The sequence below is a fragment of the Lithobates pipiens genome, unplaced genomic scaffold (genome assembly GCF_037356315.1).
Source record: "Lithobates pipiens isolate NorthernLeopardFrog02 unplaced genomic scaffold, aLitPip1_a1.2 Scaffold_19, whole genome shotgun sequence".
Classification (NCBI taxonomy): Eukaryota; Metazoa; Chordata; class Amphibia; order Anura; family Ranidae; genus Lithobates; species Lithobates pipiens.
This window is the reverse complement of record NW_027507764.1, coordinates 106,041,996-106,057,760: the sequence shown is the minus strand read 5'-3', so window position 1 is coordinate 106,057,760 and position 15,765 is coordinate 106,041,996. Positions and strand designations below refer to the sequence as shown.

Genomic DNA, 15,765 nt, shown 5'->3' with positions numbered 1-15,765 from the left:
AATGGGAATGCTTTCCCGCTTTGAAGATTTTTTGCTACAGGGGAAACCTGTTGATTTGTACAAGTACAGGATTTCTCTCTCTCATTATATTTTGTTTGCCTACAACTATATGTTTGGGCTTTTCCCCTCTAATGTGGTGCAACTTTTTTTAATTAATTGCCTTTTTTTTTTACGGCATATTGCTAAAAATTTTAAATAAGGAATAGAAAAAAAAAAAAAAAAACTCACAATCCCTCTATGACATGTTTGAGAAAGGCAACGTGTCAAAATGGTCAATTTTACTTTTGCCATGGTAAACAATGCAAATACCCAGCATACCGCGATTATGTGAGAATTCAGTACAGAACATTACACAGCCATACCAACTTCAAACAAAATCTGATTATACCTTTCAATAAAAACAGATTGTAAAAGCTTTTGCAGACAAATAAAAAAATTAAATGCTATACAAAAAAAGAGTTAAGATTATGCCATAGTCAGATTGGTTAGAATAATGGCAGCCGAGAATGAAAGAGAGAAGCCTACCTGAATGTTGGGATGGCTGATGGGTGCATGAAGGAAGCCAAGATTACTAATGGTACGGTACAGCGATCCTCCTGCAGGTGGGATTATATATAGAGATACACAGCTGACTATATGAAGCTTCCACAAGAAACAATGTTATGTTTTAAGAACATTGGATCATTATGATTATTATTAAACAATGTAATCATCATTATGAGCATAAATGTTGTTTCCTGGATTCAGTAAGGTTTTCAAAAAAAAAACAACACATATTTTTACCACTGCATTGCCAACACTGAACCCGGTTTTAATCCCAAAGCAGAGATTTTTATCTGTATTGGCTGCTCTCAATGTCCTATCATATTCTAGTGTGTGTATAGGAATGTGGTAGGGTAGGGAAATAATTACACTATTTTAACAGAACGAGAAACCATTCCAACACAGACCCCACCCACCTTCACTACGTTGTTATAAAAACTAGTAACTACAGTAACTATAATAAGTTATTTGCAGGACATATTGGACTTATGGTCCTGCAGTGGACTATGGCAGCAGATCCGCCTGCATAGCAAGGAATCTGTCAGCTTATGTCGGCTGAGCAGGTGGATGACAGGTCTGCTTATGCTCTGCTTATGCAGAGTGGACACGTATATGGCCCGTTGTTCTCTATGGGCCAGTCAGATAGAAATGGACTACCTGTTTGCTTCCATCCAACTGACATCCAATTGGATCCCCCAGACGTCTGTTTTTAGCAGACAGGATCTGATCAGTTGTCGGTGGGTGAAAATGTACACATGTCTGTTGACATCCGCCACTCTATTGAGGGTCTGATCGGGTTTGCCTAAAAACTGAAAGGCGGACCTAAAATTGGTACACTCATGTGAAAGGGGCCTTATTAAATAATCCAGCATGTGAATCAACATGCAACCTACAGCACTAAAAACAAAAGATCCGTTTTGGGTGGATGAAGCTGTGGCAGGAGTCACTTTGGGCAGGGGGCTTGTGGAACCCGGCTTCTCTTGGAGAGCTCTGGAAACATCTTGTCCAGCTCCCCTGGCCCCTCCTATGTGTAAGTAACCCTGTGTCTATTAGGGGCACAGGGTGACCAAGAATCCAAGTCTGATCTAAAGACTATATGAAGATAAAGTCCCCCTTTTGTCAGAGGCCATTGCTAGATGGTTTGAGGTGGGGTGGGGGTTGACTAAACCTATGTCATACTACTGGTGGAGATGAAGGCTACCCCATCCTGTTTCATTATGCAAAGAAGGGGAGGATTGTCCTCCGAGTGTATATTTGTGTGCCTTTGTTGAAAAACAGTTCATGTTCCAGCTTTGCAGCCAAGCGAGTCCTGCCTAGTTCTTGGTTGTAATATGTGGCAAAATCATCCAATATCTATATTCAGACTGGAGGAAGTGGTACATGATGGAAGCACTCAAGCGGAGTGTGGGAAGCAATTTCGTTACAGAAACATTTATGGAATTCCATGTATATGCATCTATGGTACGCAAAAAAATAAATTAGCAGCTAGTGCATAGCAAACATTACTACAAACACTAATAGACATAAGAAAAAGTAATACTGAAGCAGGTGTGGTGCTTTAATTCAGTTCAAAACAAGCGTAATCTTGAAATTTTTTCATCCTTACCTTAAATACTCTGAAATACTCTGGCAGAACAGAGGCAAATTTGCTGATGGTGTAGTTTTTAGCCTCCTCATTCTGATCCAGAGCTTTTCTGATACTTCTCCACAAAATTACAATAATCTCCAGTAAACTAGCCATAGATGTTGCATCTTCTTTGGACAGCACATTTTCCAGGACCTAGAATCAAGCAGTACAAGTCACATTATTCAAAGCGCAGCTATGGACGCCTCAAAATTTCATATTAATTTTGGTTCTATGATACCAAAAAAGCAAGCTAATGCAATACCTACATATTTTCTCCTTTATCTTTTACCTGGGGATCCTGCAAACACCACACTTTCTTCATTTTATCTATAGAGGGAGCCATGATAGCCCCCTTCAATTTATTTTCTGGTGTCAAAAATTTCCTTTAGGGCCCTTTCACACGGGCTTTCCAATCAGGTCCGCCTGTCAAATTTTCAGGTGGACCTGATCGGACACTCCATTCACCCCTATGAGGCAGCGGATGTCAGCGGTGACATGTCTGACACCTGCTGCTATCCGATACATCCAGACGGATGGTGACCCTATTTTTCCATCAGTCTGGCAGATCGGATGAAAACAGACGGTGGCCGTTTTCATCCGATCTCCCTATAAAAAGGACCACAGCGAGCGGAGACTGACCTCCCATCCTCCCGCTCAGTGGGTATCAGTGGATCTATCCCTCGCTGAGGAAGCGGAGTCCGTCAAAGCGGACAAGCCCCGTGTGAAAGGAGCCTTAGGCCATGAGAATAAAAAGGCAATTACTGTAAGCACACAGGTAGAGTAGGGTTATAATGGGTTATCTCCCATTCCAGGGATTTCCCTTCCCATCCTGCCCCATCGCCAACCAGGAAGTGAAAGAAAATCTCTGCAAAAGGCATCTTTTGGGGGCCCCAAGGTTACCAAAACTTGTATACCTATTGGAAGATTTCCCCTCTTTAGGTTTTCCCCATAAAAGTAATAGAGTGGGATTTACTTTTACTTCCAATAATAGTAAACAGGGCAAATAGAGCGGTTGAATCTCCCCTAAAGGGCACACAGACCGCAATAAAATCGTCAAGTGTTTGAATACATCTCCAGTCTACCTAAAACTAAAAAAAAAAAAAATATATAAAGTTTTGCCTTCTAGTTTTCTTCTCCATGATTAAAGTATTAAAAAGGCCGCTCCACCACTTATACTTTAAATGTGAAGAAGAAAATAAAAGGTAAGTGAAAAAACAAAACACTGCAGCATAGGAATATACAATCTTAGTTGAGAAAGTAGTCTATTAAAGGGCCAAGTGAAACAGTTGTTCAACACGCTCAATGTAGAAAGCAAAGCTCAGGATTTAGGTGCATGGCTGCCATGTAGGGGACTTTGCTCATTCTAAATTTCAGTCACCAGGTGGGTGGCAGGCAGTGATAGGAGCATGGCTTTTAAGAGGCAGAGAAAATGGGATTTTTGCACTCGCCGTAAAATACTTTTCTCTGAAGTTCATTGACGGACACAGCTCCTTAATTCTTGACCTTAGGGTTATCACGCCACCTTGGGGAGAGGACTAGGCAGAACATGTAAAAACAGCAAGACTGCACAGCACTACCCAGGGGGCTCACCAGCTCAGTTTGTCAAAAAGCAGTACAAACATAAATAGGAGGGGTGGGTGCTGTGTCCGTCAATGAACTTCAGAAAAAAGGATTTTACGGTGAGTACAAAACATCCCATTTTCTCTTTCGTTCATTGATGGACACAGTTCCTTAATTCTTAACCTTATGGATGTTCCCAAGCAGTGTAAAAAAAATGAGGGGTGGAAACAGCAAAACAACTTCACCCGCAACAAAAGGAACACCTCAGAGGAGCCATCTGAAAGGGCCACCATCAAAACCAGCGGCCAACTTATGCATCAAAAGATGCGTTTACAACAAACTTGTAACTTAAAGAAGTGTAAATTGCAATCTTACAAAGCTGCCTGCAAAACCTTGCGGCCAAAGCAAGCATCCGAAGAAGCGCTTACGTCAACTTTGTAGAATTTAGTGAATGGACGACCAAGTCGCCCACACCAGGGAGAGAGACGCTTGATGTTAGAAAGCCCAGGAAGTTCCAATTGCCCTGGTGGAATGAGCCGTGACAGGAAAAGGGGGTACCCGCCCCTTTAAGGCATAGGCCTGAACCATGATCTGTCTGATCCACCGAGAAATGGTGGACGATGAGACCGCCAGACCTTTATTTCGGACCAGCCACAAGACAAACAGTTTGACTTCCGGAAGGGAGCCGTAACAGACAGATATACCCATAGAGCCTGAACCACGTCCAGGTAATGTAAAGCAACCTCTTTCGGGTGTGTTGGCTTAGGACATAGGGATGGTAACACAATGTCCTCATTGAGATGGAATGCCAAAACCCCCTTTGGAAGGAAAGAGGGCTGCGGACGTAGCACCGCCTTATCCTTGTGGGTGACTAGGTAGGGAGACGTGCATGACAAGGCCGCCAACTCAGAAACCCTCCTGGAAGATGTAATAGCCACTAGAAAGATGGTGGACTACGTGTTGAAACCCTTGTACAAAAGTACCCACCAATGAGTGAGTCGCCAAGGGACGTTGGGGGGGAAAAAAAAAAAAAAAAAAAAAAAAAAAAAAAAAAAAAGACAGCCAAGGCTGATATTTGCCTCTTGATGGTGCTTAAGGCAAGTTTCTGATCCACTCCTCGCTGCAAAAACAGCAGGATCCTGGACAATGAATATGTGCGTGGAAGCCACCCCATCTCCTCACACATGGAGGTGTAAGCCTTCCACGTACGATGGTAAATCTATTGAGAAGACAACTTCCGTGCTCTCAGCATAGTGGAAATTAACGAGTCTGATAGACCTAGGTCCCTTAGTACCTGGTTTTCAACAGCCATACCGTTAAAACCAGCGACGTTAAAGCAGGATGAAGTATCGGAACTTGCGATAGAAGGTCCTCTCGCATCGGCAGCCGCTAAGGAACATCTGTCACCAGTCATACTAGGTCAGTGTACCAAGGATGCCGAGGCCAATCAGGGGCAATCAGAATCAGCGGCATCCCCTTGGCCTCCACTCTGCGCAGTAGACATGGTAGTCTATAGTCTAAAGGTAAGTTGGGGGGGGGGGGGGAAGAGGCATAAATCAGCCGATAATGCCCCCATGGAGCCACCAACGCGTCCGCCCAGGGGTCTCTTGTCCTGGACACGAACCTCTGCACCTTCCGGTTGAGCCGAGAGGCCAGGAGGTCCACATCTGGTGTGCCCTACCTTAGGCAAAGGAGCCAGAATACATCTGGATGCCACTACCATTCCCCTGGGTCCAGCATCTGATGACTTAAGTAGTCCACCTGCCGGTTTTCTACGACAGGAATGTATATGGCTGACAGGGCCCGGCAGGTGCCGCTCTGCCCACTGGAGGATGTGAGCGACCTCCCGTGCTGCGGCCAAGCTCCTTGTTCCTCAAGATATGCCACCGATGTGGCGTTGTCCGACTGGATCCTGACCAGACGACGCTGTAGCCTCCTAAACCATGTCGAGGGGCACCATCTGATTGGCAGAAGCTCGAGCACAGTGATCGGCAGTTGGGATTCTTCCCACGACCAGAGGCCCTGGGCTGACAGTACGCCCAAAACTTCCCCCCCCCCCCCCAACCGGCCAGGCTGGCGTCTGTTTTGATCACTGTCCAATGGAGAGGAAGGGACGATCTCCCGGACAGAAGGGACGGAGACCTAAACCACCAGAGAAGGGAATGCTTGACCAACTGGCTCACCCGAATTTGACAATCCAGGGATAATGGGGATTTGTTCCATTTCGACAAAATCTCCTTGTGCGGGACTCAAGTGTGAAATTGAGCATACAGAACTGCTTTGAAAAGTGGCTACCACGAGCCCCAGAAGCGCAGCGACGACCACCTGTGGTTCACCAATAATCTCACCGCAGCTTGAAAAGTCTGTTGTGCAAAGGGAGAAAAACTCGCTTCTGGGGAGTCCAACAGTAAGCCCAAATAATCCAGGCATTGAGTCGGCACCAACTCAGACTTCTTTAGGTTCAGGACCCAACCAAACTCCCAGAGAGTCTGCATGGTGATTGCTACATCCCCCTTTAATTCTGAGGCGAAAGCTGCCCTCAGAAGGAGGTCGTCAAGGTATGAATGAATGAATGAAATACTTGTATAGCGCACAATGCGAACTGAATCGCCTCTAGGCGCTGTGGCGAGCTTTGATCATCTGCTAAAAGAGGAAGGTCTTGAGTTTTTTCCTAAAAGCCAGGTGATTTTCTTCCAGGCGGATGTTGATTGGTAGAGCATTCCATAGCCGAGGCCCTTGGACAGCGAATCTCCGATCACCCTTGGATTTATACCGGGCTTTGGGCACGAGGAGGAGGTTTTTGTTGGCTGATCGAAGACTGCGGTTTGGTGTGTAATGATTTATTTTCTCCATTAGGTATTGCGGAGCTTCTCTATGCACGCATTTGTGGGTGAGGCAAAGGGTCTTGAATGTGATCCGATTTTTTACGGTTAGCCAATGTAAGCTCCTCAGTGAAGGAGAAATGGATTCCCAGGGTTTTTTTTCCTGTTATCAGCCTTGCCGCCGTGTTTTGGATCAGTTGTAATCGCGCAAGTTGATATTGTGGTAATCCTATGTAAAGCGAGTTTGCGTAGTCCAGTCGTGAATTAATGATTGTTCCAACTACCACTGCTTTGTCATTCTTTGGGATAAAAGGGATGAGTCTGCGAAGCATGCGCAGCAGATGGTGAGATTGACTGACTACAGATCCTATTTGCGCATCCATTGACATTTGTGCGTCTAAGGTAACCCACAATTGCGATCCCATGTTGCCTTAATAGCACCAGAATTGGAGCTAACACTTTGGAAAAGACTCGGGGTGCTGATGCCAGGCCAAAAAGGGAGAGCCACAAACTGGTATTGCTCTTCCCCAACTGCAAATCGCAGAAACCTCTGATGCCTGAGGCATATGGGCACATGTAAATACGCGTCCTGGATATCCAGGGAAGCCAGGAAGTCCCCCTGATGGAGTGCAGTGACCACAGAGTGAACTGATTCTATCCTGAACCTTTGCACACATTCACAAAGCTATTGAGGGCCTTCAATCCAGGATTGGATTACCCCCTCCTTTTTGGGGACTACAGACAGATTGGAGTAGAATCCCTGAAACCTTCCCAGTGTCAGTACAGGTACAATCACCCCGCACAACAGCAGGTCACTGCGTCGAACAGGGCTTCCCAACAAGCCGGAAGTAGAGGTAGGTTGGAGGGAAAAAACCTGGTGGACAAGAAAAACTATTTTGTATCCTGATGAAACCAGTTCACAAACCCATTGGTCGGACAGTAGGGAGATCCACCAAGCTGCAAACTCCCAAAGACGACCCCGCACCCGAGAGTTGGGCGGGGGCAAACCTTCAAGTGGTAAAATTTTTGCTCGCAGACTTGTTTGGCTTTGCGAAACCAGGGACACTGGTTAAACTGGGAACGCTTACCCGCTGACCCGGGTGGGCGTAAAAGCAGGCCCTTGCCTACGGCGTGGCTCCTTACCCTACCAGGACTGTGGGAGCAATGTGCTATTCCCACCGGTAACATTTTTAATAATGAAGCCCTAGCTAACAGAGGGAGAGTATCCAGGGCCGCGTCACAAAACATACTTAAGGCCTTGCACCAGTTGATCTGCTACTTCCACGCAGACATGGGAGGCCTGTTGCTCTCCCAAATTGCGGTGCAAACGTTTTGCCCACTCAGTCAGTGTCTGCGACACCAGTGCGGATGCCAGTACGGGTCGCACGGCTGACCCCACAACCGTAAACAAGGAACGAGCCACCGCCTCGGCCTTCCTGTCCGTGGGATCCTTGAATGCAGGAGTCCCCTCAAACTGGGATCACGGTTACTTTATTTAATCTAGATACTGGGGGGTCCACGACCGGAAGAACCGACCATTTCTTGAGAAGGCTGTCCTCAAAGGGGTAGCATACCACCAAGTTTTTGGGCACCGAAAAAGTCAGTTGCTGGTGACCCCATTCCCTGTAGATGAATTTGTCAAAATAAGTCAGTCAAATATGGGAACACCTTAGGTGAACATGCTGGCTTGCGGGACCCAAAGGGGACCAGTACATCAGCAGAGGGATCTGCTGGCTCCTGAATCTTCAGGGTATCACGCACAGCTGTGATAAGTGCTCCAACAAGCCCTTTGTTGCGCCTGGACCCGGACGGGGAATCATCCTCACTGTTCGAACGGTCCTGGTCAGCCACATCTGATAGGTCAGAGCAGGGGTCACCAGCCCCAGCAGGGCCCGAATCTGCATCAGAGCTCTCCCCAGAGGACGGGGGAGGGGGCCTCTTGCGTGCACCTTTCCTTCCACGCACCACCTCTATTTTAGCAACAAAAGAGTGAAGGACCGCCGTCAGGGTATCCATGGGCACAGCGCTATCCGCAGATGACCCGGTTGCAATAGCCTGGATTTCGGTGGAAGAAACACCAGTTTCTGAAGCCATGCTGACCCTAGCCTGTCTGCCACCTGCAAGGGGACTTATGACAGTAAAGGTCCCACCCTCCTGCTGCCGCCGTGTGGGGGGAGATGAGTACTTGGCGCCAGACTTACCACCCTGGGGCATTCTGTGAAAGCCACTAGCCGTGCCTGTAGTCCCTAGGAGGTTACCCAGTTGCAGAGTGGAGAAAACTGTCAGCAGCAGCGGTCTAGAACAGCGGTGAAACGTTCTGCAGAGCTTGCTTCAGCGTTCAGCAAAGAGCCACCCAGCGTCCTGTACACACATTGGACACAGGAAACAGCATGTGAGAGCACATGTAAAGCGGTCACAAGAGAACTGCGATGAAAAGAGCGCTCGGGCTTCAAGAAAATGGCCGCCAATGCAACTAATAGGAGAATCCTATAGAAGATGGCTGCTGTGGCTCACAAGGAGAAACTACATTTCCCACAGTCAAGATGGCCGCCAGACAGCGCCATGCGATGACAGGAGAAACCCAGAACAGTGTTGCCTGCCTACACAAAAACCTTTTGGGACCCCCCCCCAGACCAGGACCAACGCTAGCCGCACAAAGCCCCCACAGGTGAGAGACCCAGCGAACACCACACACACACACACACACACACACCCCTCAGAGGGGGGGGGGGGGAGGAGGGGAGATAGGGAATTGGGAGAGAAGATAAGGAGGTGGTGGCCCCCGAACCGACACCCCAGGGAAGATAAAAACCAAGTCTGCTGGGAGCAGCAGGGAGGGTTGTTAGCACAGGGTCCACCACCCTGGGGCAGGACTGAAAGTTCTGTGTATTGTGTAACAATTTTGCCTAGTTCTCCTAATGGCAGGCTAAACAACCCATTTAGTTACAGAGAGGAGCTGTGTCGGTCGGTGAATATAAGAGAAAAGGGCAGTAAAAAAAAAAAAAAAAAAAAAAAAAAAAAACTTACCCCAACAGCCAGCGCAGCCCCCTGCCAAAGCCCGGAGCCCCCCCTACCAGGTACATACACCGCACCTCATGCCCAGTCACACAGCGGCCCCAGCAGGGGGAGGAGCAAATGAGGGATAGGGAGAGAGGAGAGTGAGACCCCTAGTCGACATCCCAGGGAATGCCCAGCTGCTCCATCCTGCTGAGGCAGGGAGAGCCGTACTTACCCCTCCTGTTGGGATTGCTGGACGCATCCCATCACCTGAGCAGTACGGGGTGGCTGTAGGCCACGGCACATTGCGACACTGACAGCAGTAGCCCGGTCATATGTGTGCCCCGGAGCATATAGCTCACCGGCCGCCCCAGGAGCAGAAAGGGGCATGTCGTGGCCGACCCAGCGCTTAGCTAGGGTCTGCTCACGCTCGATGGCCAGGCTGGGGATACTACAAGGATCTATATTATCCAGCCTGTCACCCTGCCCAGCTGTTGATTGTAGATCACAGGATCATAATTGCAGAAAAAAAAAAAATGAAAAAATTCCCAGGACCAATGGTCCCCTCAGGGAGCCAGGTCCTTCTACACTAGGCAGAAAAAAAAACTGATCTGCAGGAAGCAGGGTGAGCGGTTATAGCCAGAGGGACCACCCCCTGGGCGATGCTGTGCAGTCTTGCCGTTTTTACATGTTCTGCCTAGTCCTCTCCTGAAGGTGGCATGATAACCCTAAGGTCAAGAAGCTGGTCCATCAATGAACGAAAGAGAAAAGGGCAGGACACTGGCACTCTCCAAATTGTAGGTACAAGGATGGAAGAAAAAAAAAAAAAATGCAACTGAAAAACCTCTCATAGAATAGTGAAAGTGTACATTTATGAATGAATACTGGCCAGTGACCTCCAGGACAGCTCAAGCAATGTTAAAAGCCGTATAGGTTGAGGATACTGTATGCATGGCAACACTAACCTTCAAGTTGTGCTTACAACTGCTCTACACAGATTTTGAAAGTGGTACATATCTGATACGTTTGGAAAGCAGTGTGATAAAATAATCCAGTCTAAACTGATATTTGTTCCATTAAGCATGGTTTGAGTTGGTTGGAATGGCAATAAATGTATAAAATCAGCCAAATATCAAGTGGAAGAAAGTTTTGAAAAAAACATTTGCCTGGTGATGGTATCTGTTTAGAGGAATCCTACTTACACTTTTATTCTTCTTGTCATTCTCCTCATTTGCAATTTCGTCTTCATTCTCCTCATTTTCACTGCGAACTGTCCTCTGAAGACAGGCATTCAGACAGCGCCGTAGAGTGAGCATCAGTTTAGCTGTAGGTGTAACATGTTCAATGTTAAAAAAAAAAAAAGAAGCCGTTAACTCAAAAATCTGATTTTACAAGGAGTAAAAATAAATAAAAAAAACACACATTTTCTCTTTTTTTTTTTTTTTTTTTAAGATTTTTATTGAGCACATAAGTATTCTACAAAGCACTACCGCTCCTCATGTATCCAGCGTCTGGCACGGAGTTTCCTCACACCAAAAAAAACAGGATCCTGAGGAACAGTTTTGTGTGCGCATTCATCTCCTCTTCCTCAAAGACCCCAAGAAGACATCGTAGAGGAGAGCAGATGTTGGTCAAATCAAAATGATCTGAAATAAATTGAGTCAACCATAATGGTCTCATTTTTCACATTTCCAGACCATATGTAGGAAAGTACCTTCCGCCTCCCTGCATTTATGGCAATTAGCCAATACCCTCCTTTGCATTTGGTAAAGTCTAGCTGGTGTATAATACTGTTGGTGAAGGTAATGAAGCTGAATCATTTTGCCCATGGAGGAGACAGACACCAAATGTGTCCAGTACCTCCTGCCACATTTCCTCAGACAACTCCGGGACAATCGCCACCCATCTTATGGGCCTAGTAGCTGTAGTCATCGCCCCCGGGCCCACTGCTCCATAGTATCTAGAGATTTGCTTAGCTGGATCAATCAAAACCTTCTCCAAATCCGTGTTCTGGAACATAGTTTCACCCCCCCCCCCCCCCGAACTGTGCAATTGCTGCATGACGCAGCTGCACATAGTGAAAGACCCAGGTCTTTGGTACTCCAAATTTTACCCTTAGTTGTGTAAAGGTACAGAGAGGATTATCCTGATATATTTGATGTATGTATTTTATGCCATATTTAGCCCAGGTGTTTTTCCCATCTGGTAACTTAAACTCATCTAGGGTCTTATTACACAATAGGGGACTATTTGAGGATATCCACAGGGGATCATCTTGTCTCCATTGTGAGTATAGGTGGAACACTTTCCCAGGCAATGCCATAATCGATCCCACCTTCCTCCCTGGGATCCCTTTATATATATATATATATATATATATATATATATATATATATATATATATATATATATATATATATATATATATAATAAGTTTCCTGTGAGGTGGCAACTGCTGCCTCCAGTAGGGTAGTGGCATTGGGCCTTTGCAGAAAAAGTCGCCAGTGCAAAAATATTAGCTGTGAGGCCATGAAATAAGATCGTAAATCAGGAAGGGCCATCCCACCCATTCTGATTGGCAGCTTTAAAACTGCCAAAGATACCCTAGGTGCCTTGGAGCCCCACAAGAAAATCACAATAATGGAGTCAATTTGCTTAAAGACTCATAGGGTCACAAAAAAAAAAAAAAAAAAAAAAATTAAAAAAAAAATCGGTAAATTCGAGAGAAAATACAGAAATATGGGGAGATTTATCCGTCCCATCAAGGCGATCGGTAAATTCTGTCATTTCTCTACCTTCCCCCGAAAATTTGCCATTACTGGCGTCAAGTTTGTCTCAAGAAATTTAGAGATGGGGAACCTCTATCAATGGGATGGGGCACTGCCTCAATAGAGAAGAGGGAGGATTTTTTCCAATTAATTTGGAATCCGGAGTAATCCTAAAACTCCAGAATCAATCGGAAGGCTTCTGAAAGCGATGGGCCTGGATCCTGCAGATACAGGAGCATGTCGTCTGCACAAAAAAATTACATTTTCTTGCTTCTATTGAGAAAAACAGGAATTTAAGGACTGCCAGGACATCCAAAAGGTGGACAACAGTAACAAAACAGAACAGGCCCACAAAAGGAGGACAGAAGTGAGGACTGCCTGCAGCTCAGCAATCTGACAGAGCCACAGAAAAATGGTAGAATGAGAAGCTTGTTTCCCTTTACAGGGACCATCTTGGATGACAGAGTCTAATGGAAGCAGTGACTGCTAGGTGTACACACACACACACAAATTACATCCTGGCAAAAAAAAAAAAAAAAAAAAAAAAAAAAAAAAGAGAGCTCATTCTAATCAACAGGAGCCGGTTAAAAAAAGGACAGAACATATATTCCTGATTAAAATAGAGAAATTACTTAGGAAGGAGTCTCTAATGCCTCAACGCCACATTTTTCTTAGTCAGGTTGCAGAAAAGAAAAGTAAAAAAAAAAAAAAAAGAAAAAAAAAAACACAAGGACACACACACGTTCTTAACAGAAGGAAGCCGTGAGCAGCTCATACACCTGTCATGCAGAAGCAATGGCAACAATAAATGCAAACTTGTTAGTGAGTGCAAGAGAGTATATATTTAATAGGTTCAAAAGGAAGTTTTTGAAGTGTTAAAAGAACTAAAAATTTAGTCCCCAGAGTCACTGGGGAGAGCGCAGCAAAAACGTCACAAGATACTCTATACAAAAGCCTTAAATCAAAGAGTGTAAAGTCAAATGCTGATCATGCCCGCAGAGAATTTTCCGGGATAAAAGCTTCACTCTTCAAATAGTTTTAATTTTTTTTGCAATGTAAAACCCACAAAACACTAATACAGTCACCACATCTAAAGACTGGTAGGCTGCAATATTAAAATTTTGGTTTTGTGCTCACTACAGCTTTGACCAAAAGTGTTAATTGTTGCTTTTGATGTGCTTTTGTAACTTAATATACAGTACATCCTTTATTATGTTACAGGTTTGCTATTAAAGATTAGGATTTTCTATTCCTCATTTGTTTTAAATTTATGGGATATACATCAGTGAGAACAATATTACCATATGCTCCAGAGACGTGCATGCATTGTGCATCTTTAATGTGCGTTTGAATTTTAACACCAAGAGATTAAAATCTAGGCACAGCCAAAAACAGAAAAATCATAACAAGAGACATAATATATAGTCAGTAGGATGTGTCCTTTTATTTTTATGCTGATTCCTCTTCTGTCAGTGAATATCTTCCTGTCCTGCCTCCCCACCCTAATCTGCCTGGGGTCAGGGGTGGGGGGCAGGATAGAGGAAGACTCTAGAAAAAGAGCTTTGCTGGCTTTGGACTTGATAAAACACAGTGGACCAAACACCAGCAGATGACAAGTCTCCCTAAATCTTTACCGACTGTGTGAACTTCACACTGGACCTCATGCAACTTGGATTATGTGCCTCCCCAGTCTTTCTCCAGGCTCTGGGACTTTGATTCCCAAATTGAATGCAAAATTTTCCACAGTCCGTGATAATTTGGGAAGCCATGTCATCGTCTGGTATTTCCCGGTATTTAAACTAGTCCAAAGCCAGCGCGCAGCCCTCTACCAGGAAATTCTAGAGCACTTCATGCGTCCCTCTGCTTACCAGCTCTATGGGGGAGATATGGATTTAATTTTCCAGCAGGACTTGGCATCTGCCCACACTGCCAAAAGTACCAATACCTGGTTTGATGATCATGGTATTACTGTGCTCGATTGGCCAGCAAACTTGCCTGACCTAAACCCCATAGAGAATCTGTGGGGTATTGTCAAGAGGAAGATGAGAGACACCAGATCCAACAACGCAGACGAGCTAAAGGCCACTTATGAAAAACAACCTGGGCTTCTATAACACCTCAGCAGCGCCACAGGCTGATCGCCTCCATGCCACGCCACATTGATGCAATAATTCATGCAAAAGGCACCCCAACCAAGTATTGAGTGCATACTTCACTGCCAAATTCTCTGAAACGCATTTGGAGACTGCTTGTGGTAGAAAAATGAACATTCAATTCAAGGGCAACAGTTCTGATGGACATTCCTGCAGTCAGCATGCCAAATTGCACACTCCCTCAAAACTTGCAACATCTGTGGCATTGTGCTATGTGATAAACATTTCACTGTACAATGTTCACATTTTACTGTAGAGTGGCCTTTTGAGGCCAGCCTAAGGCACACCTGTGCAATAATTATGCTGTCTAATCAGTATCTTGATATGCCACACCTGTGAGGTGGATGTATTATCTCGGCAAAGCTCACTAACAAAGATTTATGAATATTTGAGTGAAAGAGCCCTTTTGTGTACCTAGAAAAAGTTGTAGATCTTTGAGTTCAGCTCATGATAAATAGGGGCAAACACAAAAGTGTCACGTTTGTAATTTTGAGAGAATAAAATTATATTATAGACACACAAAAACATTACAGCGCATCATACTTACCAATATTAGTGGGGGCAGTGTGTTCATAGGCATACTGATAAAACTTCCGGGTAGCCCCTGGGTTCATTTGTATAAGCGTTACACACCTCTCACACCAGACTTCCTCTGGCTCATTGACAGGAAAGAAAGAGTTAAACAGCAGATTGACAATGCGCCGACATACAGGCCGGGAATCGACCTCAAGTTGGGCCAGCAGGTTTTCCATAGGGCAAATCTTCCAGAACTGGGAGAGACAGAAAGAATAGTATATTTAAAAACTGAAAACTTTTGGTTCTTTCTGAGCAATACAAAGCTAAGTTCTCAAAAAAGATGCAGAATACTGCCATATTACTGTAAACCAAACAAAGCACGCAAGTGGATCCCAAAGAGTAATTCAGCCCAACACTTAGTAGGGCTGTTGAAATTAAATCGGTGAATCAATGCATCGCGATTCGACCATCCATGATGAGGCATTGATGCTATAGCTTTAAGACATCGAATATTGAGGACGACATCATCCTCGCACCGCGCCATGCCCTGCCTCCGAGTGGAGCTGAAAGCAGCCGAAGCTTTCATGCCGCTTTCTCCCGCCGACGTCACCCCCTGTAACGCTCAGAGAGAGGCAGACTGCAGCAGAGCGACACCGCTGACACATGTCTGACCTCCTCCGAGTTCCGGTCCCCCCAGAGCTTTCCTCCCAGTGGGCTTCCTATCACTGCAGTGCACAGGCTGTTACAACTAAAAGTAAAAATGATGGATATTAAATATG

At 45.4% G+C, this 15,765-nt stretch overlaps 1 protein-coding gene across 1 annotated transcript in view; it reads right to left on the bottom strand.

Moving 5' to 3' along the window:
• Nucleotides 1-15,765, bottom strand: part of NCAPG2 (non-SMC condensin II complex subunit G2) — a 95,811-nt gene that overhangs the window by 38,247 nt on the left and 41,799 nt on the right. The window contains exons 13-16 of the mRNA XM_077491141.1: nucleotides 15,018-15,240; nucleotides 10,752-10,873; nucleotides 2,150-2,323; nucleotides 526-596 (exon numbers count right to left, since the gene is read on the bottom strand). Coding sequence (XP_077347267.1) covers nucleotides 526-596; nucleotides 2,150-2,323; nucleotides 10,752-10,873; nucleotides 15,018-15,240 — 590 coding nt within the window. The remainder of the gene's footprint in view (nucleotides 1-525; nucleotides 597-2,149; nucleotides 2,324-10,751; nucleotides 10,874-15,017; nucleotides 15,241-15,765) is intronic.